Genomic DNA, 27,166 nt, shown 5'->3' with positions numbered 1-27,166 from the left:
GAGCCAAACGCCAGTCAGTTCGTCAACAGTACTACTTGCATTAAATTATATTTATGTTCTGCTTTAGGAGTACTACGGCGCCCATGCACTTGACCAAAAAAGTAAAGGGGAATAAGCCACTCATTCAATGCCGAAAGGGAATTGCCTTACTTTTCATATTGTTTATAAAGGCCAAGGGAAGAGATTAACATGCCATCACACTATTATGAGATAGAATGTTGTAACACCAACCCCAAAGACGATATGATGCACTTGTTTTCTGACAAACAACAGTGAATGGAGGCTGTAGTAAGGAAAGTGACCATTAAGGATTAAAACTTAGTTAATTATATGTAGAGTCATGAAATATCTTTTACTGTTGACATCACAAATTATTTGAATTCTCTAAGTGTCTTAAAGCAAGGGAAGAATCATTTGGCAAGAAGATGTGGTGGAGAAGACTGATACTATCAAACAAAAATTAATCCTGAGGAAAAATCATCTCAAGTTCATGACATGAAACATTTACCATAACTCAAGGCAGTCTTTTGGGGACCAGACATGATTGAATACATTTCAGTAATTGAAACATTTCATCAAAAGTTCTCAAAGAAGCTGCATGACTGAGGATGGATTTCAATTTGTGTGTCAGATCATTTTTACTTTTTACTGTTAATGTACCTCATTACTTTCGACTTGATGTGAAAGACAAACTCAGCTCAATGACCTGTTTGTCCAATCCAGGAATTTACAAGACTTTATAAAATGTTGCCACAAGAGCAATATCCCCAACTGCACAGCCAAGCCGCTTACGTTAGTTCAATGTTTGGTCCAACAATGCGTGTTAACTTTTTTTCTTTTTGTCTTTCTTCCTTGCGAAAAAGACAAAGTCCCACTAATGTTTGGGTTTAACAGATTACAATATCTGTAACTCCACGTGTCTGACTATATCACAAATCATAGTTCCAGAATTATTACAAATTCTAAAATTATAATGTGTAGTACAAGTTCATAAACATCACACCATAATGTTTAAATGCCTGTATGTAATGCTTATTGTAATTCTGCTCACCGTATTAGCACTATATAATGTATTTATTTATATCAAGTAATAAAAATAACTGCGTTGGTAGCTAAATTAGACATGAGATAAACGCCTGCTTGTAAAAGTACACTGCAATATTCGTATCAGCTGCACTGTGTTGTAAAATGTCTTCCTAAGATTCCGCCCGTGTAGTGTTCGGCATGTAGCCGTCTTACTCACACTGCTCACAATAGTGCAGTAGTGGGGGAAGGCGAAGAGCTCAGCAGATTCAACTGCTGCAGGATTGCCAGCCTGCTCCCGGAGTGCATATGCTGGCCAGGCCTGCCATATTCAGAGAACGACACTGCTGACAACCACAGCACATGACCTTCAGAGCCTTATCATGGGGTTACCTTTTTTAGTTATTTCACAAGCTGGTGATGTTCTACGTTAAGTTAAAAAGTGTAATCACCACTCACGAGTTATGCCTTAAGCCTGTTCTTACTGCTGCCCATTAGGCAGTACGAAGGGCAACCTGATGGTGGAACATATGATCAGTATGTCCCCATACCCTTCAGTCATTATTGCCCATAAATGAATGGTAATGGTGCTTGTCTACACAACATTAAATAAATGTGATTCAGAATGACATATTGTGAATGGTTTCTGTAAATGGGTACTGTACCATGTTCACCCCCCCCCCCCCCCTCCACCCCACCCACATTGAGTTTTTCACTTTCTTCACTCCTAAATGAAGGGCGCAGCTTATATTTGGACCAATGATGTGTTATCCCCCTTCTCCCAAGAAACTAAAACCACTGTTTTTTCAGCTGGAAACACAGATTCTTGTTCCTGGGGAAGAAATATACGACAGCCTTTGCGCAGTAATAAAAAAGTGACTGGTGGTTTCTGGCAATCAAATCTTCAACACAGGGAATTTGATCACTTGTATCATTCACAGATGAGTCAACATATGTTTTGAATTAAAAAGTGGAATTGATGTTTAAAAAAAGAATCTCAGCATGTTGGTAAATATGACAGGAGAAAATCTATAGCACAAGTCTACAGATTATATGGAACTTCTCTTCTCTTTAAACATATTAAGTGCAATTAATTACTAGCATCAGATTAATGCAAAGTGGAAACTAACAATTCTGATGCAGTGCTTTCTCAAACATCAATAATAGATCAGAAGCGAAAAATAAGATGATGGGTGTGCTCAACATAACTTCATAATTATCTTTGTGGGACATAGTGCTGAATGTCACGTCTCCCGAATTCTGGTGAATACATTACACAATATCAAAACATAAAAATATGCAATATATTATTTTCAAATAGTCAGATATAAGACAAATTGAAATAGTATTTTAATATATTCATTTTTTGCAGTAACATTCACTGAATATTTACAAAATATAATCAATTTATTTATTAAAGAAAACAGTCAATATCACAATGAGAGCAAACCTGTAATGACAAGATTAAGATGAAGTCTTAACTGCACAACAGTGCTTTGGGCTCACGGCTCTTTCTGGAAATATATCAAGCAAAAATTGTGCAGTTGTCATCAAGAATCAAACACTTGTACTTGTCTAAGTGTCCACAACAATCAATAATACAAACACAGGGAACCACAGTGGTGAACATCCACAAAAGGAATGTGAAGTTTACTTGGTAAACAATTGTATACCCGCTGTTGCTGCCAATATATAAGTATATATACATATCCGTACATACGTGTACACACACACACACACACACACACACACACACACACACAGCTCCACTCGCCTTGAACATAACTTCATTTCATTTCTTCTGTTTATAATAAATAAACAAAACATTTCAATCAATAACATTACTAAATTAAAACAAGAACTGATCAAGTAACTTTTTTTTATATTGGGACACTAATGAACGCAATGGCCAATAAGCTATCAACAATTGATAAAATGTGTCTGACATCAACTCAACTCATTCCACCTAGAACTGAACATCTTGACCTGAAGAAACGTGTGAAGAAACCATTTCATTCCACATGACTTCTACCATCTCCACTGTCCCATCATCTGCAACAGTCAGAACCTGCTTTGGCATATTTGATGTGTCATGCACTTCATCACCCTTCCCCACTTCCACTACCTGCACATATACAGCATTATTATCGTCATTCATATTCTGCACTAGCAATGTCTGTTCAACGGCAGAATTTTGTTCGGACATGTTCATAACACATATGGCTGTTGGAGCTGAATTTCCACCATTTCCATTTTGCAAATGTTCCCCAGGCACAGAAATTCCATGATTCTGTGTTAAACTTGCAGTGTCCATTCGTAAACTATCACCACCATTCATTGCCACAGTGTTGAGAGTTGTCTCAATTCTTTGCATCTCTGAGACATTACCAACAGAGATCTGTGATGAACCATCTGGCGCATGAGGAATATCTTGCAATGTTTGCTGTACAGAATCCAGTTTATGGGCTGACAGCTGGGGTGTACCAGAGGCAGCAGAAGTGACAACTGCTTCTGCTGCTGCTGCAGCAGCAGCAGCACTTCTAGCAGTTATATATTCATTTATTTCAGCAGCTATCATTTGAACTGTTTCTGCATCTGAATCTGATGGACGATTCATATTGTCAGAAAATGGCTTTGTTGCCTGTCTGGAGAAGTTGCTGCTACTTGCTGATACAGGCCTAGAATTCTGTACAACAACTGATGTACCAGAAGTGCTGCTTTGTGGCATTTCCGTCCTTTTCTTGAGGGAACAATTATTTGAACACGACCCTGTTTTGATTTCACCGCCACAGAACTCACAAAGATCTGGCTGCTTCTTCTTCACATGTTGTCGAATGTGATTTATCATAAAAGAATTTAAGTTTGTGGTATATTTGCACTTGTCACACTGCATCCAAATATCTTTTTTAGGATCATTCTTCATTCTTTTGCCTGTTAAAGCATCTATAGAATTCTCACGTTCACTTTCTAGTTCAGCTAGAGCTGCTTTTCTTTTGCGTGACTGAAAAACATTAAAAAAAAACATTATTAGCACACAATCATAACACTACAGCTTTCAAACAAATGCCTGCATTGCTTCAGACTAAGACAAGACACAAATCCTCTCCACTAATTTTGACTGGAACTGGTGACAAATGCTATAGTATTAATGTCTCAGCTACATTCTATGTACTAGATGTTCTTGGCACATTAATATTAGTTCAAAAGTAAACACAACTTACATCAAAGAAATATCCATACATTACTGGACCATTAAAATAAAAGGAGGAAAACAACTAAAAAACACTGAACACTGGAAACTGTGAGAGGGATGTTTGGTGATCTTAATCAAAATGAGAAATCTGTACTTACCACACAATAGGAAGTATAACAGCTAGAGCCTTAAACATTTCTTTTATGAATATGTATAGACTTTTTACAAATAATTTTGCAGGAATTTGTGGCTGCAAATTGTACTCTTCAATATTTTTAAAAATTGTTACCAAATGCCACAATTTTATTAATGATATATGATTTGAGAGCAACCCAGAAATGTGCCAATTCATAGCCATGTACTGAGTGAGAAGAGGACAGTGTTAAAAGAGCTAACAGGTATTTGGTATACTGCTGGCGTTGTACAAAGAGAAGTCGCAACAGCAGGAAATTTTAGTGAAATGCAGGAAAGACTGCTGAGGATCAAACGATTACAAAATGAAAGTACAATCACTGGAAACAGTTACTTTCATAAAATACCTCAGAGCATGAGTATTAAGCAATTTGAAGTTGAGTAACCACATAAAATTAATCATGAGTATGGCAGATGCCAGACAGTTTCACTGGAAAAATCCAAAGAAATTTAATTCATCGGCAAAGAAACTAGCTTACAAAACACTTGTTTGGCCAATACAATAATACTGCTTGTCAGTATGAGATCCATACCAGATAGGACTGATAGAGGAGATACACAGGAGGACAGTCTGTCCAGGAACCCTTCTGGTGAAACCCTTTGGTTTCACCACAAGCTGGGAAGAATCTGAAAATGTAAAAGTAGAAGCAGAGGGACCATTGTTCCTGTCTGACAAAACGGCTGCTGAAGAGCGGCTACCACTCACTCTGATCGGGGGCTCACCTAATGGGCACTACACAGCCGAGGCAAGGGCTGCCAGGCAAGGCGATTTTGCCGAGAGTTCTGATGCACCAAAAAGACGACCAACCACTCCCAGGCATACATGAGGTGATGACAGATTAGGTACCAGAAGTGTGTTGCCTCTGTTGTCAGGGTACTCAGCCAGATCAATACTGGCTTCACTTGCTGGTGACCCAAGTTGGGAGGGAATAGATGGTTGGGAGCAGAGAAACCCATGCCAGGGACGCTAGGAGGGGACTTCTTTCCCTAACAGCTCACACTACATAAGCAATTTAGAAAGGGAGGTCAAACCCCAAGGTGGATAAAAAAGGGAGAATGGAAACATGAGACTCAAGACCGAAGAGGAATGTATTTCGCCTTTTTCTTGCTCTAAGGTATCATCAGTGGGATCTGCAACGATACAGTTATGTTATTTTTAGATTATCAAACAGTTCACAACACAACTTTTTATGTAAATAAGTAATTACTTATGGTTTGTTGTGATCTGCATTTCCTCTCATCTAGCCTGGAGGTCACACTACCACTTTATTACCGACACACAAGCACAATTTTGTATTCCAAACTTTTTCACACTGTTCACCATGTTTCTCCTCCTTTTTTGTGGTGGACTATTATTCTTTTGCCACTCGATATAGCTATTTCTTCGGACACTGTGCTTTTAACAACATAAATATTGTAACTTCATTACACGTTTCATCCTCTTTGGTTTGTTTACCTACATCTTGCCAACCTAATGAAGTATATGTTCAAAACTTCAAAACCAACTTCTATTCATGATGTTTGTATCGCCATCGCGCGCACGCGTTTGTGTGTGTGTGTGTGTGTGTGTGTGTGTGTGTGTGTGTGAGAGAGAGAGAGAGAGAGAGAGAGAGAGCGCTGAAGAGTGTGTGCGTGGGCAAGGGGTTTGAGTGCAGTGTGTCAATATGAATGTACTAGCTGTTAATGACTGACAAAGCTTTGGTGACGGCTGATTTGACCTTTCGTTTCAATGCTCTGTGGAGGGGTTCATGGATAAGTGAGTGTAAAGATGTTTGTGGCAAAACAAGCTGAGACATTTTTTACTTCCCCTCTTGTTGTGCCATCTGCCTCCTTAAAATTCATTTTTTCGTGTCTGACTAAATACCATTAACATATGTGAGTATAATCCGTATTTTCATAAAAGAGAAAGGTTGGCCCTCGGGTTTAAAGAATATAACGCCAGATCTAATTTTGTGCTTAGTTTTATGTATGTGATTGATTTTCTAATTTATATCGACTATTCCTAGTTAGTATCTTTTGTTATAGGGTGAAATCAGTAATTATTTCGTAACTTAAAGTCTACTGTTGACTTATATACAAATATAAATTCTGTACTAATTATAAACATTTGGAAGTACAACTAATAGTATTCTTAAAAGAATCTATTTGGCTCTATTCAAAAACATGTTAGCAAAGCCAGCCCTTAATTAACTACAAAATAATTAACAGTTTTGTCAAAAGTATTGTTTGCGTAACGATATCTGTTAATTTCATCGTTTGAACAAATAATTCGGCCTAACCCTTGTAGTAGAAGAAACTGTTAAAAAGAACGAATTTTTCGATGTATTCAGTTGATTTAATGAGTTAAGTTTTAAATGTAATTTCTGTAAATTAAACATCAAACAACGTGTAATTTCAGTACCTATTATGGTAAAGATATATATGGGCCTGGTTTTTGGTCACGAGACAGTCAGTCCACGGCCAAGTTTCAGACAAGAACCTGTGTTGGTTAGAACAACAGCAATGCATCAAATTAACAGTGAAATAAGTGTGTAACACAATTAGGCCGTGTGTTAAAACAATGGCATTGTGTGTTCCGTATATACCTTTCTGTTCTTCAAGAACTGTGAACTATGTAGTTAGGTTTTTACTGCTCGTAGATGTTCAATAGTAAACTATTGTAGCAGTACGTGGAGGTTTGTCTGCAAACTATTAATGAGACTCATGGAAAGTTAAAACAATAGTGCACTGGCCATATATAACTGTGTAGTATTGCGGGGTTGTGAACAGTGAAAGTAAACTACTGTGGAACGCAACTCTGCATCTGTCGGCTACATTATTTAAAGTAGTCAGTGTTGTACTTCCACGCCCCATTTTTCAGCCAGTATCACAACACAGTATGTCAACACCGAGGACAACAAACGAAGAAATAAATTAGGGTGAACCGCCACATGTTGAGTGACATTATGATCATATTAAAACAAAACTGTATCGTTATAGATCCCACTGGTAATGCCTTAGAGCAAGGAAAAGGCGAAACGCGTCTGGGAAAAGTAAATTAGGTTGCAGATTGAGAAGGTGGTTTTATTTACAAAATAAGTATTTCTGTGCTTGCTGCGGAGGATGACCACACAACAAACTTGTTATTCGTGCAACGCCAGGCATTTCCATGTGGTCTATACCAGAAATTCAGAAGACTTCATCTGAACATCCATAAAACCATACAACACATAAAATTAAACATATGCAAATGTAACGATCTTGCACCTAAATAAATCAATGTAAAAATTAAAAACAGTTCACCCAGTATCCAAAAAGCAGTGTCAGGGTGTATACATGGACAAGGAAAAAAATTTCCCGATTGAAAATACACTTTCTCCCGGGTGAAAATACAATTTTTTCCATGTTAAGTGCCAGTATACTTTTCCTCGGCGCTGTAAAACTTATCATTGTTTTGAATGTTTGGTTTTATACGCCGACGTAGAATTTCACTGCACTTTATAAAACAATACTAGGGGGAGGGGGTCGTTTTGGAAAGATCTTTGATGTGTAGCAGCGACATGTACGCTGCATATTTTCATGTTATGAAGATATAAATTCGAATTCCACCAAACACCGCATGTTACTTTCCAAGGCATTGAAATTGAGATTGCGACGCACTTTTGTAAGCCAGTCGTAGCTCATGTCACGTGATCTCGCCAGCTGATGACAGCACAGGACATGTGATGTAGTCAACCAATAGCAAGGTCACGCTTAAGTAGCGCCAACACACAAATTAGAAAATTTGATGGTTTAAATTAATATTCATAGTGTTGCTACAAGAAAAACACTAGGTTTCACATATAATCGTCGTCTCAAATACTAATAAGCTGCAAGGGAAGCTAAGCTTCCACATATAATGTTGATCTTTTTTGCACTTCTTACACTTTAAGATATATCACACAAATGTGCCAGTAAAATTTTTAGTAACGACGTAAGTGTCTGATCTTCTTGGCTCAAAATTCTTCTAGATGGTCGTCCTCAAAGAGTTGAGAGTCAAACGCTCTGTGATTTAAGAAATTCATCGTACATTCTCGCATATAGTTCATCTTGTGTAAAAGGAAATTTACTTTGAAAGTAACACTTTTCAAACCACCATCCGCAATGTTTTCCGTGACCTGTTAGAAACTGATTCGTTTCAGCAGTTGCCAGAGAGCGCCAGATAACAGGCGCCATCGCTCTTGCGCTGCTACGATGACACAGGGAGCCCGTATGTTCGTACGTGTAAAACATTAAAAGATCTTGCACTGTCACAAAAGAAAGAAGACATCAGATGACACTTCAAGTTCATCGGAATTTCATGAACCATACTAAAATGCATAATTGGGCGTAAAGTGCACATTCGTATGTCCAGATTCGGATGTAAATTTTCTTGAGTACCAGTACTATATTATCTCATGTTTGGTTCTTTATTGTGGCATAATGCCATGCGAGCTAGAAGATGGAAAACGTGCACTTGAAATGCACCGAACAGTTGAATCTAGCCAACAGTGTGAAATTAAACACTCCGTTTCAAATAAATTGACTGCCTCAGCGCAAAAGATTTAACAAAGCGACAAACATAACTTCATTGTTCTGCAGGGTGATTAATGCTTCACTGTCAGAAAGGTGGAAATAAAACCTGAAAATAGCATATTTTAGCCTACCGTAATTATGCGAACGTGTTTTCATTCATTCATTTGATAGCTTCCGGCCACAAAAATCCGTTTTGTTTTCATCTGATGTGAGAGTAATAAATGAAGAGGAAACAGCAAAATCACTAAATGTAAACACAGGTCACGTGGAGACTACCCACCTCCCCACCAGCTCTGTGCATCAGCCCCGGATCTACGACATTTCCGAACCGGAGCAATACTAGATAGTGGCGCCCAGCCACACATCCGTAGCCAGAAGCGGGAGAAGGTATTACCTATACGCTACTCGACGGCGCATGCACAAGAGTCCACCCGCAACTGCTCAAACAAATCTAATGTCAACAGCTGTCACGTCACGCTCATCGGAGTCAAATTGTCGTTATGAATCATTGCATAGTCTTTCTAAAGCCTTTGACACACTTTGCTGTTGGCAGACGCTTGTATAAGCACTATGTTTTGTTGTTGTATATGGAGGATTTCCTTTGCGACTTAAGTTGTATTTTCGTTTTTTCTTCCTCCTGTTAATGTTTTGTGGCTGCAGTATTATCCTGCAGACGCAGGATACAAAAACTGGCTCAAATGGCTCTGACCACTATGGGACTTAACTTCTGAAGTCATCAGTCCCCTAGAACCTAGAACTACTTAAACCTAACTAACCTAAGGACATCACACACATCCATGCCAGAGGCAGAATTCGAACCCACGGGATACAGTAATATCCTTTGTTGGAGTATTGGTTCTTACCAGTCAAAATCACAAAAATTTAACTGAAAATTAGAACAATGAAACATTCCTGGAATTCTAAAAATTCCCAGGCTTTTCCCGGTTTTCTCCCGGATGAAAAAATTCCCGGGTTTTTCCCGGATATCCCGGTTGTCCTGGGTCGTATACACCCTGAGTGTATGCTGCTCAGAAAATGTGGTTAAAATACGAAATCAGACCCCTATACTCTAAAAAACAAGCACTAAATTATGAGTTACATAAGACACATTTAAAACTTGCATACACCATTAATAATATGACAGTTTTCTCTCATCTGGTCAACAAGGTCAAAAAGCATACAAAAACTGTTGTACAAAGAATTAAAGCAGTTCATAGAAAAAAGATCAATCAACTCAAAAAAACTCCAGTCACAACACAATACCTTCACAAGCAACCAAGAAAAAAACACACAAAAATTCTACCCAAGATTAGTGAACCTTACAGACATGCAACTGAACAGTAAAGAAAGACAGCTGTTGGAGAAAGGATTAAAATACAATGTAAATTCAGAAACAGATGAATGTTGCATAGAAAAACTAGTTATAGAAGCAGACAGTGTTTTGACTAGGGAAGATAGGAATAAAAACACCCATGTCAACACTGGAATAACTGGAGAATAAAAAAAAACCCGTAATATAATAAACAGTATAAAAACTCAAAAACTACAAAAACACAGAATCTGCAACACTCCGAAAACTTTGGAGGAAACTTCAAAATGGAAATGTTATCATTCCAAAAGGAGAGAAAGGGAACACAGCTGAACTGACAGACAAAGAAAAATATATTGAAAAAACACAAACATTCATCTCACAAAATAACATTACAAAATTAAAATCAGACCCAATAAACAGATTCCAGACAAAAGTAAAACACACACTGAAAAATATAGACATTGTACTGGATAACATGAAGAAAAGGAAGTCGACACAGATTAATCCCACTGCACCTGTCCTCTGAAGCCAACCAAAGATCCACAAACCGAATACTGGATTTCAGGAAATCCCCACTTACAAGCTTTCAGGATACATATTAAAACTGCTGTATGCAAAATTCAAAGTACAGGGAGACAGAACCATTAAAAACACTACACAGCTCACACAACAAATAAAAGGTATAAAAATCCCAGACACAGCAACAATCCTCTCATTTGAGATAGAAAACATTTATTCCAACATAAAAGACGTACAATAGCGACCATAGATAAGAACCTGAAAACTTGCAGTCAACTCCTGGATGAACAGATTAAAGAAATACTCGCACAAATAAAGCTCATAACAAAACAAAATTACTTCCAATTCAATAATGAATTTTATTTACAAGAAGATGAATTACCAATGGGGTCCCCCGTTTCAGGAGCTTAGCAAATATTTTTGTAAACCACACTGAACAAGTCATTTTCACAAAAATAGTAGCAAAAGAGCACAATAAATTATATTGGTTCAGGTATATGGATTACATCCTTTGCTTAATAGACAAACCACAAACAAAGACTGAAAAACTACATGCTGGCATCAATAAGATACATAAAAATGTAAAATTTACAGTTGAAAGAGAACAGAATAATCAAATTAACTCTCCGGATATAACAATCAAAAAACAAAATAATAAGCATATGTTTGAAATTTACTATATTCTCACAGCAATGGGCATTATCATTTCCAAATCTTCGACCCACCCGTACTCACAACAGCAAGCAGCACTTCGACACATGCTCCATAGACTCAACACAGTGCCACTCACCAAAGAAAACTATCAAAAGGAACTAGACATAATGATGCAGATAGCACAAAACAATGGTTAGAATAGTAACATTCTCACAAATCTAAACAACAAAACTAAAAGTACAATAAAAGCAGAAAGCAACAAACCACAGACAACACCACAACAGAACCAAACACAAACTTGCTGTCCCACAGCAACTACACAGAACAATCAGCAAAATATGAAAGAAAACACAAGATGGTAGACAATGACATACAAACACAAACTCACACATAAAATCACCAACATTTTCAAAAGACAGGGAATAAATATAGCATACACAGCAGATAATTCTATACGAAAATACACCCCAAAACTGACAAAAAACAGACATACAGCAGAAAGCAGGTACACTACAGTGTAACACTTACGAAGGCTGATACACATGACAAACATGTATAACTTTTGAAGTCAGATACACATGAGAGCCTGGAAATATGGGACAAACCACTCCACATTTGCAGAACATATAACAGAAAATTACCACAAGCCAACCATTAGAGAAAAATACATGAAAATAATTAGAATCAACACCATCTAACCCTGCAAGAAAATTACCACATACAGAAAACCAAAGCAGAAAGGAAAACCCTGTTCAATGATCAATTACACATGCCAAACAATTCATTGTTTACACTAATAGATAAAATAATAGAATGATGCTCCTGAGAGGATTAATATAATATCACCCAACATCTTTACACTCACTTATCCTTGAACTCCTCCACAGAGCATTGAAACGAAAGGTCAAATCAGCCGTCACCAAAGCTTTCAGTCAGTCATTAACAGCTAGTACATTCATATTTGACACACTGCACTCAAACCCCTTGCCCACGCACACACTCTTCAGCGCTCTCTCTCTCTCTCTCTCTCTCTCTCTCTCACACACACACACACACACACACACAATACAAACATCAAAACATCATGAATAGAAGCTGGTCTTGAACATATACTTTGTTATGGTGGCAACATGTAGGTAAACAAACCAAAGAGAAGGAAACACATAATGAAGTTACAATATTTACGTTGTTAAAATCACAGTGTCCGAATAAGTAGCTAAATCAAATGGCAAAAGAATAATAGTACACCACAAAAAAAGGATGAGAAACCTGGGGAACTGTGGGAAAAAATTCGGAATACAAAATTGTGTTCATGTATTGGTAATAAAGTGGTAGTGTAACCTCAAGACCAGAGGAAAGGAAACAGATCACAGCAAACTGTAAGTAATTACTTATTTACATAAAAATTCAGAGTGTGAACTGTTTGATAATTAAATATAACGAAACTGTATCATTATCGATCCCACTGATGAGGCCTTAGAGCTAGGAAAAGGCGAAACGCGTCTGGGAAAAGTTAAGTTGCAGCGAGAAAAGGCGGTTTTATTTACAAAACGAGTTATTTCTGTGCTTGCTGCAGAGGTGGTCACATAGACAAACTTGTTACTTTTTGTCTTATATAGGCGTTGCCAACCCCAGCACCATATTCTGCCTGTTTACACATCTCTGTATTTTAATACGCATGCCTATACCAGTTTCTTTGGTGCTTCAGGGTATTAAGACATCAGAGAGTAACTTCCATGGTACTATATGATGCCGAAAAGGGAGAAAACTGTAGGGAATACTGAGGCTAGAATAAATCTCAAAAATAACTTGAGGCTGTAGGATGCAAGTGTTATTCTTAGATGAACAGTTTGACACAAGTGGGAAATTAATGGAGGGTCACAAACCATTCAGAAGACTGAGGACTGCCTCCCACCAACCCCCTCCCCCCCCCTAAAAAAAGGGGGATGGGGGTAGTACACTTCGGAAATTGGAAAGCATGACTGGCTCCACAGTTAACACACCATGGTAGTTACTCATATGGTGTGTTTTCATGAAGTGGGTGACCGCAGTCTCCGCAAACTGGGTTGTCTGTACAAAGGGAAGACGTTACCAAACTGTTGGCATTTAAAACACGTAGGAGGGTAGGAAATAACAACAGTAGACCAAGATTTTAACATTACCATGAAATGAATTCCCCTCAAAACTGAAGAGTTAAGTTCCATTGTCAACCCTATTGTCTGGCAAGCCTTGACATACAGTGTACAAAGTGGACCTCTTCTTTCTCCATGTTTTTGTGTAATCCCTCACCTATTTGCTGTAGTAAGTCACGATCAAAAATTGAACCTGTGAAATGTTCACAATCTTGTGGAGTGTTACAGCACCAGGTACATCACAAAGTATCTCACAAGACAGTAATGCTTGGGACTGGGTAGGGCTGATGTTTTAATTAAGACAAAACCACTTCGTAATTTACTGAGGGGACAGATCTAACCAAATACATTTTTAATATTAACTAAAAAGAAAGATTCGTAGATAAGAGAGTACCCTCGCTTCGTAGATAAGAGAGTACCCTCCATCAGTTTGGGCACAAACCAGGGACTGAGAGGGACACACCTGTGCAGTTGGTTTGATTTTATTTCCTCCCATGACACAGTCAAGCAGAAAATGTTCTTGGGGTTATAATGATTTGCACTGAAGGATTCAGGTCCATTTGAAGAGTTTGCCAGAACCTCAGTGTTTCTTTTTGCTGTGCAAGGTATCCACTATGATATCGCCTACTCCGGTTGGGGACTCTCCCCATGGGACTATTGAGCAAGAGCACTCACTCATCATCTTCACCACTACACCCAACTCAGTAATGTGGAAATTTGCCATTTACAGAAGAAAAATAGCCCATGCAGATTTGTCCCTGACTATGCACAGAAAACATTTACTTTCGGCGTATCTCATTCATGCACCAGAATTTCACGAAGATTTACAGTGCCTCACACTTACAATGTGGCGATTAACCTTTTCAGATATAGAAGGTTGCTTTGTAACTGAATACCAGCTTGGAGGTGAAGTGTTCATCCTCAAGTGCTTCCTGCACTGAGAGGCAAAACTGAAGGCACCAGCCATAATTTTCGGTTTTAATTGCTGTACAAGCTGTAGATAGTACCGTATGATGTGTAACCACTGTCGCAAGGTCTTTGCTGTACTATTCCAAGCTCGTAGCTTGCATGAACCCCTGATTTTCTTTTCTCTCTCACTCTCTCTTTTTGACTGCATATGAAACTTGCTCTTACACTCTTCACAGCTGCATCTAACATTCTTGGTAGACAAGTCCTTTTTGTTTACAGGTACAACTAATGTCCCTAAACTGTCGATACCAATGCATAGTGCTATGTTTACAAGGCCGCTCTTTTCCATAATTCCTTCTAAATACACATCGCACTGTTGCAACAGATAAACGTTGGCTTGGCTAGCACTTGGATGGGTCACCATCCAGTCTGCTGAGCACTGTCGACAAGCGGGGTACACTCAACCCTTGTGAGGCAAATTTAGGAGCTACTTGATTGAGAAGTAACAACTCTAGCCACGAAAACTGACAACAGCTGGGAGACCAGTGTGCTAACCACACACCCATTCAGATCAGCATCCAGTGACGCATAAAGGCTGAGGATGACACTGCTGTTGGTCAGAAAGGTTAGGGTCTTCAGAGTCCTGTTCAGATAAGAGTTCAGTTCAGTTTAATACTGAAAACAGGTAGAGAACTTGACCAAAAAGAAATGAAAAGAAAATCAGGCTTTCAAACTGAGACTTTTGTTAATATATTCCAATTATGTGTGCGTTTTATGTAAATATATTCAGTAAAACCACCTTCATTACATTGTGGCTCCTGTTAACTGTATTTTCTGACTGTACTGAAATTTCTTTGTAGACTCTTCTAACAAACACAGTACCATCTGCTTTTAAATTCCTCGTCCAATGCAGTGACGCCTATGTCATATTGAACAAGTCAAATGTTGCAGCTATAATAATGTTGTGTGATATAACTTAAATCCTAAACTCAAAACATCTAAGCATTTTGCATATCAACAAACATTACCAGATGCAAAAAAAGTGGAAAGTGGGAAAATTCCCAGATCTGACCTGAGACAGAATCTGATATCCTCTGGACCGTATTGCAGGATGCAACTACTGAGCCACCACCCGATACTGGCAGATTTACATATGATTTGCTACCACATTTCTTCATCAATGTGCATGCAATTACCACAGCACTTTTATTATAGTTAAAAATTTAATACACACTGTGTAGTTTTTGCTACTCAAGCCTAGAGAACATTTTTGTAACTGGTGTTCAGTTGTTATTGGCTGCTGTCAAACTCGATGTTCTTAACCCTCAATTGCAGAGCTTGTTTTTAGGAAACCAATTTGATGGAAAAAATATCTAAGGTAGTGTCTGACACACAAAATACTATATGACATGTTAAACATAGACTTTTTAATTTAACTTGTATGTATTCAGTATTTGATGTTTGTTGCCATATGGCAACATCATGCTTATATCACAGAATACTTGCAATATTTTTATTTACTTACATGAATAAACTGATTGAAGAAAGATACAAAGGGTGAATCACCTAAAACATGCACCACAAATATTTCGATAACAGAAGGCACCACTGATATGTGGATTTCACAGATTGGAATGGTAGGCATGGACGCCCATGCAGCCCATAAACAGAGTTTCAAATTTGTATTTATTTTAAGAAGGTACAAATATTTTAATGGGAAAATGCCTATTAACAGTACCACAATAAAAGTAGACTAAATTAGAATGTCAGTGGTGTTTTTTATAGGAACCTAGTGCACATAGTTTCTGAGATATCTTAATTTGTTCCATGTTTTCGTACAAATGAACGTGAATTTCACGTAGTGTGTATATGCAGCTAATTTTAGGATTTTACTGTCAATAGGCGTCGTCCCATTTAAAAAATTTGTAGCTTTTGTATAAAACTGCCCTTTTGACAATGTCTCAAAAATCTTTGTATTGGCTGCAAATACTCACACCCTTGCCTACAATTCAACTGTGAAATATTTGCAAGTGTACGTATTAGGGCGATTCATCCCATATAAACATGCTCCTAAACAAAATCTTGAATATTTTAATGTGAAAGAACAGTTTATTATTTTTCAAGCATTTCTGTTGTATTCTTGAACAATTTGATACCTCATGTCATCACTGAGAGTGGAATTTCAAGAAAAAGTTCTTATTTACAATGAAACATAAATGCACCTTGCATTTCACATTCTTCACTCTCATTATTCCCTTTCTTAATGGAAGTTACTTCCATATCCTTAATAGGCAATTGTCTTTTGTCATCCAGTCACATGAGTTTTTCAGGCAATACTGCAGTTGGTCCCTCCTTTTACTCTGCAGTACAGGAGCTCTCAATTGAATTACTTCTAGGTCTTCCTTGCTTTCTTGTCTCGTTTTTCCACCGGAACAACAACTTGTGTTGAACTCAAGCTATTTGTAGGTGTGCTTTTCCAATGCATTCCAGTTGATAGAGCAAGTCAGCTAATACAAGTCTGCTTTTCCAAGGAATTCCACTTGATAGTGCATCTCTTGTGTAAAGAAAGCAAGCATTCACTACCATCAGATCAAGCATATGAAAAAATATTCTGAGGTCCCATTTCTTGGAACGCATCTACATCCTGTACAATGTCACTCAATCCACAAGATCTACACCTCCAATGAACTGGTTATATTCCACTACCACCCTGGGGAAAGCCACCTTGACTGATTTCCTCAACTTCTTGTAAAATTTCTCTACTTCAGTTATTGAGTTTGCTCAACAACAAAAAATCTACTGTACCCCTTCCAGATTTCTTCCACTTTCTTGTCACAGTCAAACATTACTTCAGACAGTTGGATCGAACAGTGCCTACTTAGACTGTAGATTACTGTTTCTGTTAGTTCCATTTGCAGATCAGAATTACAGACTCAGCTGTCAAAGTACACTCCTGGAAATTGAAATAAGAACACCGTGAATTCATTGTCCCAGGAAGGGGAAACTTTATTGACACATTCCTGGGGTCAGATACATCAGATGATCACACTGACAGAACCACAGGCACATAGACACAGGCAACAGAGCATGCACAATGTCGGCACTAGTACAGTGTATATCCACCTTTCGCAGCAATGCAGGCTGCTATTCTCCCATGGAGACGATCGTAGAGATGCTGGATGTAGTCCTGTGGAACGGCTTGCCATGCCATTTCCACCTGGCGCCTCAGTTGGACCAGCGTTCGTGCTGGACGTGCAGACCGCGTGAGACGACGCTTCATCCAGTCCCAAACATGCTCAATGGGGGACAGATCCGGAGATCTTGCTGGCCAGGGTAGTTGACTTACACCTTCTAGAGCACGTTGGGTGGCACGGGATAGATGCGGACGTGCATTGTCCTGTTGGAACAGCAAGTTCCCTTGCCGGTCTAGGAATGGTAGAACGATGGGTTCGATGACGGTTTGGATGTACCGTGCACTATTCAGTGTCCCCTCGACGATCACCAGTGGTGTACGGCCAGTGTAGGAGATCGCTCCCCACACCATGATGCCGGGTGTTGGCCCTGTGTGCCTCGGTCGTATGCAGTCCTGATTGTGGCGCTCACCTGCACGGCGCCAAACACGCATACGACCATCATTGGCACCAAGGCAGAAGCGACTCTCATCGCTGAAGACGACACGTCTCCATTCGTCCCTCCATTCACGCCTGTCGCGACACCACTGGAGGCGGGCTGCACGATGTTGGGGCGTGAGCGGAAGACGGCCTAACGGTGTGCGGGACCGTAGCCCAGCTTCATGGAGACGGTTGCGAATGGTCCTCGCCGATACCCCAGGAGCAACAGTGTCCCTAATTTGCTGGGAAGTGGCGGTGCGGTCCCCTACGGCACTGCGTGGGATCCTACGGTCTTGGCGTGCATCCGTGCGTCGCTGCGGTCCGGTCCCAGGTCGACAGGCACGTGCACCTTCCGCCGACCACTGGCGACAACATCGATGTACTGTGGAGACCTCACGCCCTACGTGTTGAGCAATTCGGCGGTACGTCCACCCGGCCTCCCGCATGCCCACTATACGCCCTCGCTCAAAGTCCGTCAACTGCACATACGGTTCACGTCCACGCTGTCGCGGCATGCTACCAGTGTTAAAGACTGCGATGGAGCTCCGTATGCCACGGCAAACTGGCTGACACTGACGGCGGCGGTGCACAAATGCTGCGCAGCTAGCGCCATTCGACGGCCAACACCGCGGTTCCTGGTGTGTCCGCTGTGCCGTGCGTGTGATCATTGCTTGTACAGCCCTCTCGCAGTGTCCGGAGCAAGTATGGTGGGTCTGACACACCGGTGTCAATGTGTTCTTTTTTCCATTTCCAGGAGTGTATATTTTACAATTTTTGTGCTCTGGCATTACACTAGTCAGTCTTATACCAACATTTCCAGTGGCTCCTGCTAGAAATATGTTCGTTTTGGTTACTCCTGCCAGTATACAGTTCAAAGTTGTAGACTAAGCCAGTCACATCATGCAGTACAAACATTTTGTAGCCTCATCTTGGCTATTTTGGACTGTACCATTTCACTGAATGATGCCCTTTGAATAATATAATCTTTTCATCTGGAGTGATTTTTTCTGGCTTCAGAAGAACTTTAACAATTAGTGTAACCAATAAGGTTTCTAATTTTCTACATCATTTCAAATCCTGACTCACCTTTGGGCATTATTCTTGTATTACCAGCAAAATGTATGTAACATTTTATTTGTTGAATGTGATTTACACTCTTTCCATCAGCTACAATGGAAACTCTAGTTTCAGAATAGGGTATTTGACTGCTTTCTGCAAATTGTCTTAAATGATTTATGCTCTAACATGCCTTCTCTCCTCTTGAATTTCAGTATTCTTGTATTAAAAAGGAAATGCAATTCAAATATTTTGAACACCCAATAAACCGCTCTGTTCGAGTTGTGTGATGCTTGTAATGTTACTGGGTAGCTTGCTGCTCCTACTGTCATAATACTAATTCTCTCAGTGATGTCTTGTTTTGGAATTTTTGTTTCGGAAAATGAGTTACAAATGGTGTGTAGCACCATACTGTACAAATACATCTACAAAAACTCCTGAAAAGTTGTTTTCAAGTGTTCCAGAGAATGAGAAGATACATAAAATGTTGTTGCACTATACTGGCAAATTGCCACCACATAAATGCACAAGTGATAACTTAATTAAAAATATGTTGTACTGTGAAGTTAATGTTAACAGATTCCTGAGATATCCGAGATATGCTTTCCCACTGTTCAACGAAGAATAGTGCCATTCAGCAAAGGTAAACTCCAAGTGAAAATTGTCTTTTTACACAACTACATCTCAATTATTCGGTAGCTCAGTTGTTAGAGCAGTAAACAGTGAAATTTTATTAATACGGTGTACACAGGTCACTGGTTCAAATCTAACCCAATGGAACATTGTAAATTATTTGTGAAACGACTTTACTACTCTCTCATATGAAAACCAAATGACAATTACAAAACTTCACATCAATCGGAAACACAACATTATTGTGTTTTCCTTGCCGTTTACATGCACTACACTTACAATTGCTGCTCACACACGTCACACTTAACAATATTTTCTATTTAATATGACCACACACTTTTTACTTCATTTGAAACAATGTTTTTATCTTCATACTGTCTATTGTTTAAACTTTAGCAGTTTCATCAACTTCAGCAGTTTCATTATCTTACATAAACATGAAGTAAGTCTGCTTCAGACACTAAATAATGTTTTTCCTACAATGGATTTATGTCTCAGCACAGCACAAAAGCATTGTAGGCGGAAGTATCAATAACATTATAGAAGATGGTCATTGGGCAGCAGTTTGTTTTTCTCTTGCATGTCTAGACGCCAATAAGCTGATCCAATGTGTCTACTGCTCCCTTATTTGCATTGTAGTCCAATATTATTTTTGGTTTCTTGTCTTCTCTATTGCTTATTTCCTCACTGCAGTGCATTGTGCTTATCAGGAATGTCAGATTCAACCAAGGTATCCTTAGTAAAAAAAAAAAAAGAACTCTGAAGTGTGAACATATCTTTGGTTCTTGAAAATTTCTTGGGCATTCAGCCAGGTGGCAGTATCCAACAGGTGCAATATTTCGGCAAGCCACTTACTGCCATTCCTCAAGTCTGATTGACCTCTGATGGATTCTGACTTCATTATACCTTTCCTGCAGCATCTGAACTCACTGCACCAGAATATAAAGTTCACAATGGAGGTAGAAGAAAACAACCAGCTTCCATTTCTAGATGTGCTCGTCAAACGAAGACCAGATGGCACACTGGGACACAGTGTCGACTGTAAGCCGACACATACAGATGTGTACCTGCATGCCTACAGCTGTCATGCTCCTTCACAGCGAAAGGGTGTCCTGAGCACAGACCACATGAAATCTTGGGCGACAGCCTAAAAGCTGAATTGTAGCACCTATAGGCCATATTCTGCATGAACAGTTACAACAACCGCCAGATAAAATGCGCCTTAAGACAGAAGAAGCCAAGCCCGCAGCCTTCCAAGGACAAATTGGTTGCCATGGAGTTTATACCGTACGCTGGGAACACATCGGCAAATACTCCTAAAATACGATGTCAAGTGCATGTTTTGTCCTCCATCCAAAATGAAGACATTATTAGGGTCAGTCAAGGATGACTTAGGACTCCAGAAACTGGGAGTTTAGTGCATCCCTTGCCAGTGCGGGAAAGTGTATGTAGGCCAGACAATCCGGACAGAACAGGGGAGATGCAATGAACATAAACGCCACACAGACAACGCAAAGCCGACCAAGTCTGCTGTGGCACAGCACTGCATCTCACATGGACATCACATGAACTACAATGGCACAAACGTGTTACAGCTATCAAACATCTTCTGGGGCTACATCCTTAAAGAGGCAGTGGAGAACCAGCTGCATGACGAGCTAATAAATAAAGACAGTGGTTTCCCATTAAGCAAAGCCTGGTATCCAGCCTTGATTATGATTAAAACGCAATGACAGTCTACAAGGAAATCCACCCCCAACAGGACACCTGAAGAAGAAGATGCATTGTCACCAGGTGGCAAGAGTTCCACACACGGCCATGGCCGAGGAAGGCTTGCGGTCCATGATCTGTCTTGAGAGCCCACGCTTCCCCCACCACCAGCCGCAAACCACACAGAAGCGCCCAAGACAGAGGCTGCAGGAAGAGGGGTAAAGAATATATGAAGTTGTCATCCATCAGAGATCAATCAGACTCCCGGAATACCTGAAGATGGCAAGAAGTCGGTTTGTTGAAATATCACGCCTGTTGGATGACACCACCCAACTGAATACCCAAGAAATTTTCAAGATTTCCATACACCAGGAAAACCTCAGATCATACGTATCTTTGGTTGATATATGATTAGGGAGTTGAGGCTTATTTCTTCTCATCATCCCCAGCATTGTACGATATCTTCTGAGAAGTCCTTAGCCTAATGCATATGATGCAAAAAAAAAAAAAAAAAAAAAAAAAAAAAACAGTCACATGTGACACTTTGTCTTTTTCGCTCATGTGTCTGATCCATGACAACCCTCATACCTTGATTTTTCATAGGTGCTTGTCCAAGTAATTTTCCTGTGTAATTTTGTCTCTTCAAAAAAAAAGTGGCACTACCACACAATGTCCATTTTTTACCCATGTTTTGAGGATCTGCTAAATATATCTTGTCAGAATGGACAATGTCCTCAGAAAGCCACCAGTTGTTCATCTGCAGATACATTTGTGCCAGGATTATAAACTTTTGAAAATATTTCCACTCATTTATCCCACAGAACTCTTACAGGTGTCAACCTGTCATTTACTCTTCATGCTCTATGATCAGACTTGTCATCTAAATGTGTGTGATGCAACAGAACAGTTTCAGTGGCATTACAAGAGGAAAGATGGTTCTACCTGTTTCTGGATCCCACAGATTCTTTGTTGATTCACCATATTATTCATACACACCAGCCAGCAATAACAGGCCAATATTGGCTTCAAATGTAATTTCATCTAATGCTTCCCAGCTATCCCCACAAACTCTACCCAGAATATTAGCTACTTCCACCACAATACTCTGAAAATTATCATTCATCATTACACAAAAAGACAATTTTATATCACTCACTCTGGCGATAGTGCATCTTGTCGGACCAGTCTGCAAAAACGGTTCTAAGCTTCATGTCTCTTTTTGTCTTTAGTCTGAATCAGTTGAACAGCTTGCACATTGTCATTTGAGGCATCAATATCTGAAATGTCTTGAGAATCATGTGAAGAATGTGTGTTGTCCATCACTGGTGCGATTTTCTTCTTCAGAAATATTCTGCTTGTTGTCATATACTTTTACTAATGCTTCCAATTGCTCATCGGAAAGAATTCGTTTCACCATCATAGCCACACAGAAATTACTATGATAGATACACGAACTGTCTCTGTACACAACAGCTGATAAAATGTAAAGTGCTACAATGATCTGAAAGTCATCAGAGACTTGTATTGTTGCATAACTTCGGGCGTTTCGACAATGAAGAATCAGATATTTACTTTGTCATAAAAAATTGTTATGCATGTACCTCGGGCATTTTGAAACAAAACTTGACTGACATTTATCCATTCTGTGAATTATTAAGCCCTTGAGTCATACTGACCCGAGGAACACCAGTGTAACACATTAAGTTTTAGCAAGGGGGATAAATACATATATTTTTTCTGACCCAAAGATATCAGCAGAGATCTGACAGAAAAGTGGGGAACTAGCTGCCGCAATCACCACTCAGTCTCCCCCATGAAAAATTCTGGTATGGGTACATAGAGGGACAGTGACAGTGGAAGAGAGAGGACATAGTGCCGGTGTTGGGGGGTGTTTGGGGGGGGGGGGGGGGATTAGCAGTGAGGGGTAGATGCTAAATATGAAGCTTAACCAAGAAGAGTGACTGGGTAAAAGGATTTAGAAAGTTTTGGGTTAAAAAGAGCATAAATACATTCACAGGGCAAAACTTTTGGGGCAGAAGACAGAATGAGGATTAAGGCAGCTGGTTCCCCACTTTCCTGTCAGATTCTTTTAAAGAGGAACATATTCACACATTTTGTGCTCCGACACATGCATTTTGCCCCTGACTAAAATATCCTTTCGCACTACGTGCATGAAAAAGTTTGTCAATGTACCACTCCATATCACTCTTTCCAGCATTTCTTCCTACTGTACCCAAGTTTAAATTTTCCTCAGGCTTTCCTGCCATATGGCAACAAACTGAAAATAGATCAAGAATCACTATCATTCATTTAAAAGGACGGAGAAACATGTTTTTTGCTACCATTAAGCACCATTTTACATACCTTAAAACTTAATTTCTTCAGGTATGGTCTAAGTTGCTGAAATAATTCACTCTTAAAGAGAGAGCCCCCCCCCCCCCCCCCCCCCCCACCTTTTCCGCACATGAACATTGTATCACACTAATCTATTGTACAAACATGCAATCACTTTGTACACAGCATGTGTGTGGGCAAACCACTACAATTGGTCACTGATCACATGGCAATCCACTTGATCGGATTTGATACGTGGCAATACAGTTGGCTTGCTGTGACTCTTGTATTTAATTATTAAGGGTGGTTGTGTAGCTTAGTTGTGTTTCATTTTATCCAGGTTGAGTAATAACTCTGCATTATGATGTATAGTTATTCAGGGACCATGAACCAGTCTCTTAAGTGAAAAGTTTAGGCTGGAGTTGCCATTTACAATAAGAAATGGTTCAAATGGCTCTGAGCACTATGGGACTTAACAGCTATGGTCATCAGTCCCCTAGAACTTAGAACTACTTAAACCTAACTAACCTAAGGACAGCACACAACACCCAGTCATCACGAGGCATTTACAATAAGAAGTAATATGAAATACACCCTCTGATCTTGCAGTAATTAGCATTTTGAAGCTTTTTCAGTAGAACTAGAATTGATGGGAAATTCACAGTAATCAACACAAAACATTGGCAGCATCTGATAATTTTGTAGTTATTTATGAAACAACTATGTGCATTATTATTAAAGTTTTAACTTCTAAACAGAATGACGTACTGTAATATTACGTGGACATTTTATTGTTCAGAAGAAATTTGTTATATAGCTATACTCAAGCCCCTTGTAATTTCATATGTAAGTCTTCCTCATACAATCTATCACAAGTGTTACGGCAACCAGCAGCGCTGTTATTGGCAACATTTCTATACACACACAAAGAGTGCAAAACAAGCTGTGCAAATTCTTGCAATCAAACTATAAGGTTAATTAATAAAAAAGAAATTCAGGGCTAATAAATGAGAAACGAATTGTATTAGTGCTCTGGGAAGCTGTACGAAAGTCACTTGGCACCAACGAAAATTTTAATGTATTCTGTAAAGTAATACAAACTTCTAAAAATAAAAAAATAAATAAAAAGGTTTAAAATATTACAATTCCTATTCTATCTATTTTTTGCAAAAGCTCATGGGGCTATACACAGTAGTTCATTTTCCATAGCAAAATTTCTCGACGTAGTGCCACTTGTAATACTAGATAAAATTGCTTGAAAAAATCAATTGTGTGTGGTAGTGTCAAAGCAAGTAACTGATTGCAGCAATTATCACTTGCAAAAGATCACTCCATCTACTGCTTACGCATGCATTTACATACAATCGAGCTTCAGCAAAGATTATTGATTAACTACATTTTCTTACAACATTCTGAAAGTAAACAAAGCCTAGCTTGTGCAGCCAGACTGTGTGTTGCCAAATGGCAACAACATGCAATGGAGGGTTAACTTTTCACTGCAAATGTTTTTGATTTACCTTTCATACCCTGTCATTTAGTGTTTATAAAATGCCCTAAAATATTCACATTAATACAAGCAATCCCCAAGGATTGTAAGATCTATTATTACCTGTACTCATTACTTAAATCGTCAATCATTTCCTTAACCCAGCTTTACAGACCAGGAGAGGGAGGAAGAGGAGGATTGAGCTACAGCAGTGTGAGAGTGGAATATTAACATGTTTATCCAACATTTTTTGTTTTAGTAAGAACTTCTTTATTGTTTATTTCCCTTTAACTCATATTTGCGACAACAAAAGAATTGCTTTGTAATATCACTATGTTCTGAACTGAGGATCGTAAATTAACTTGGCTTGTTTTTAAAATTTAGTTACCAATCAAAGGCCCTCCTTCATGGCAATATAACAGACTGACATTTAGAGAACACACATCTTTAAGTTCAGCCGGATCTGAAGTAATTTTCTGTATTAGTCGAAAGTCAACTGCCTTATACAATCGGCCCCAAGTCATTTAACCTCTCAGACACACCAAGTTACCATGTGCCATCTGAACTACAGTGAGTGGGACTTTGGCACTGTGTGCCAAAGAATGGCCGCAGGAAATGGATGATCCTTGCATTTAAGTGCACAGCCTTGTGCTTTAAAGGGGACCTACTCTCAATATTCCAAGAGTCCACATTCCAACATAATATTAGAAACATACAATACCATCCAATTTGTGTAACAAATAAAGACACCAAGGGCAAAATTAGATAAACCTGATTCCTGGTTGCATCCAGGACAACATTGGCAATCTTTATTCCCAAATTATTCAAGACTGGAACAGGGAAGATGAAAATTATATTTGTGGAATATTTACACTGCTGGGCATTATTATTGCAGTATTATGAATGCAGTATGCAACAAACATCAAATTGGCATGATGTGTACTACACAGTTGGAAGTGTAACTGATCCAAAACAACTGCACAAAGTACTGATGTTACATTTCAACAAGATAACATAATATCAAGTGTTGCCTGTGCTGTATGATCTACTTCAATGCAGATCATGTTCAACTGTTGCCTGGCCAGTTCTCCCATTCACTGAGAACATCTGGTCATGGGTTGCCAAGAGACTGGCAAGCCACCACTTTCAAAGCTATTAAAATTGGCATAGAACTGATGCAGTACAGAATGAAATACTCCACAAAAAGTCATCATCATCTACAAATCCTACTATACTGCACATGAACAAAAAGTAAAGCTTTGTTACTAAACAAAACACTTTATTGCCATGTTACAAACCTTTTATTTCCGTACAACCTAGGTTTCACACTACAAGGCCATTTTCCAGTGCACGAATCTAGTGCTTAAGATGCCATCTTTGGAATCCATTGTGTACTGAAAATGGAGTTACAGCCTGAAGCCTAAGTCGCACAGAAGTAATTTTGTGAAACATGCAAAAGGCCTGGGGGATACTTCTAGAATGAAATTTTCACTCTACAGCAGAGTGTGCGCTGATATGAAATTTCCTGGCAGATTAAAACTGTGTGCCGGACCGAGACTCGAACTCGGGACCACTCTAGAAACATCCCCCAGGCTGTGGCTAAGCCATGTCTCCGCAATATCCTTTCTTCCAGGAGTACTAGTTCTGCAAGGTTCGCAGGAGAGGTTCTGTGAAGTTTGGAAGGTAGGAGACGAGGTACTGGCGGAATAGAAGTTGTGAGGACAGTCATGCTTGGGTAGCGAAGTTGGTAGAGCACTTGCCTGCGAAAGGCAAGGTCCCAAGTTCGAGTCTCGGTCCGGCACACTGTTTTAATCTGCCAGGAAGTTTCATATCAGTGCACACTCCGCTGTAGAGTGAAAATATGTTTTA

The 27,166-nt window shown here is 39.2% G+C and overlaps 1 protein-coding gene across 4 annotated transcripts in view; it reads right to left on the bottom strand.

Moving 5' to 3' along the window:
- Positions 1-2,411: 2,411 nt before the first annotated feature.
- LOC126262422 (uncharacterized) overlaps positions 2,412-27,166 on the bottom strand; it is a 77,924-nt gene continuing 53,169 nt past the window's right edge. For all 4 annotated transcript variants that reach the window (XM_049959076.1, XM_049959059.1, XM_049959068.1 and 1 more), the window contains one exon: positions 2,412-4,024. In XM_049959076.1, coding sequence (XP_049815033.1) covers positions 2,990-4,024 — 1,035 coding nt within the window. In that variant the 3' untranslated portion in view covers positions 2,412-2,989. The remainder of the gene's footprint in view (positions 4,025-27,166) is intronic.

This window comes from Schistocerca nitens, chromosome 1, assembly GCF_023898315.1.
Source record: "Schistocerca nitens isolate TAMUIC-IGC-003100 chromosome 1, iqSchNite1.1, whole genome shotgun sequence".
Lineage (NCBI taxonomy): Eukaryota > Metazoa > Arthropoda > Insecta > Orthoptera > Acrididae > Schistocerca > Schistocerca nitens.
The sequence above is the reverse complement of the archived record's forward strand: the minus strand, read 5'-3'. Positions and strand labels throughout refer to the sequence as shown.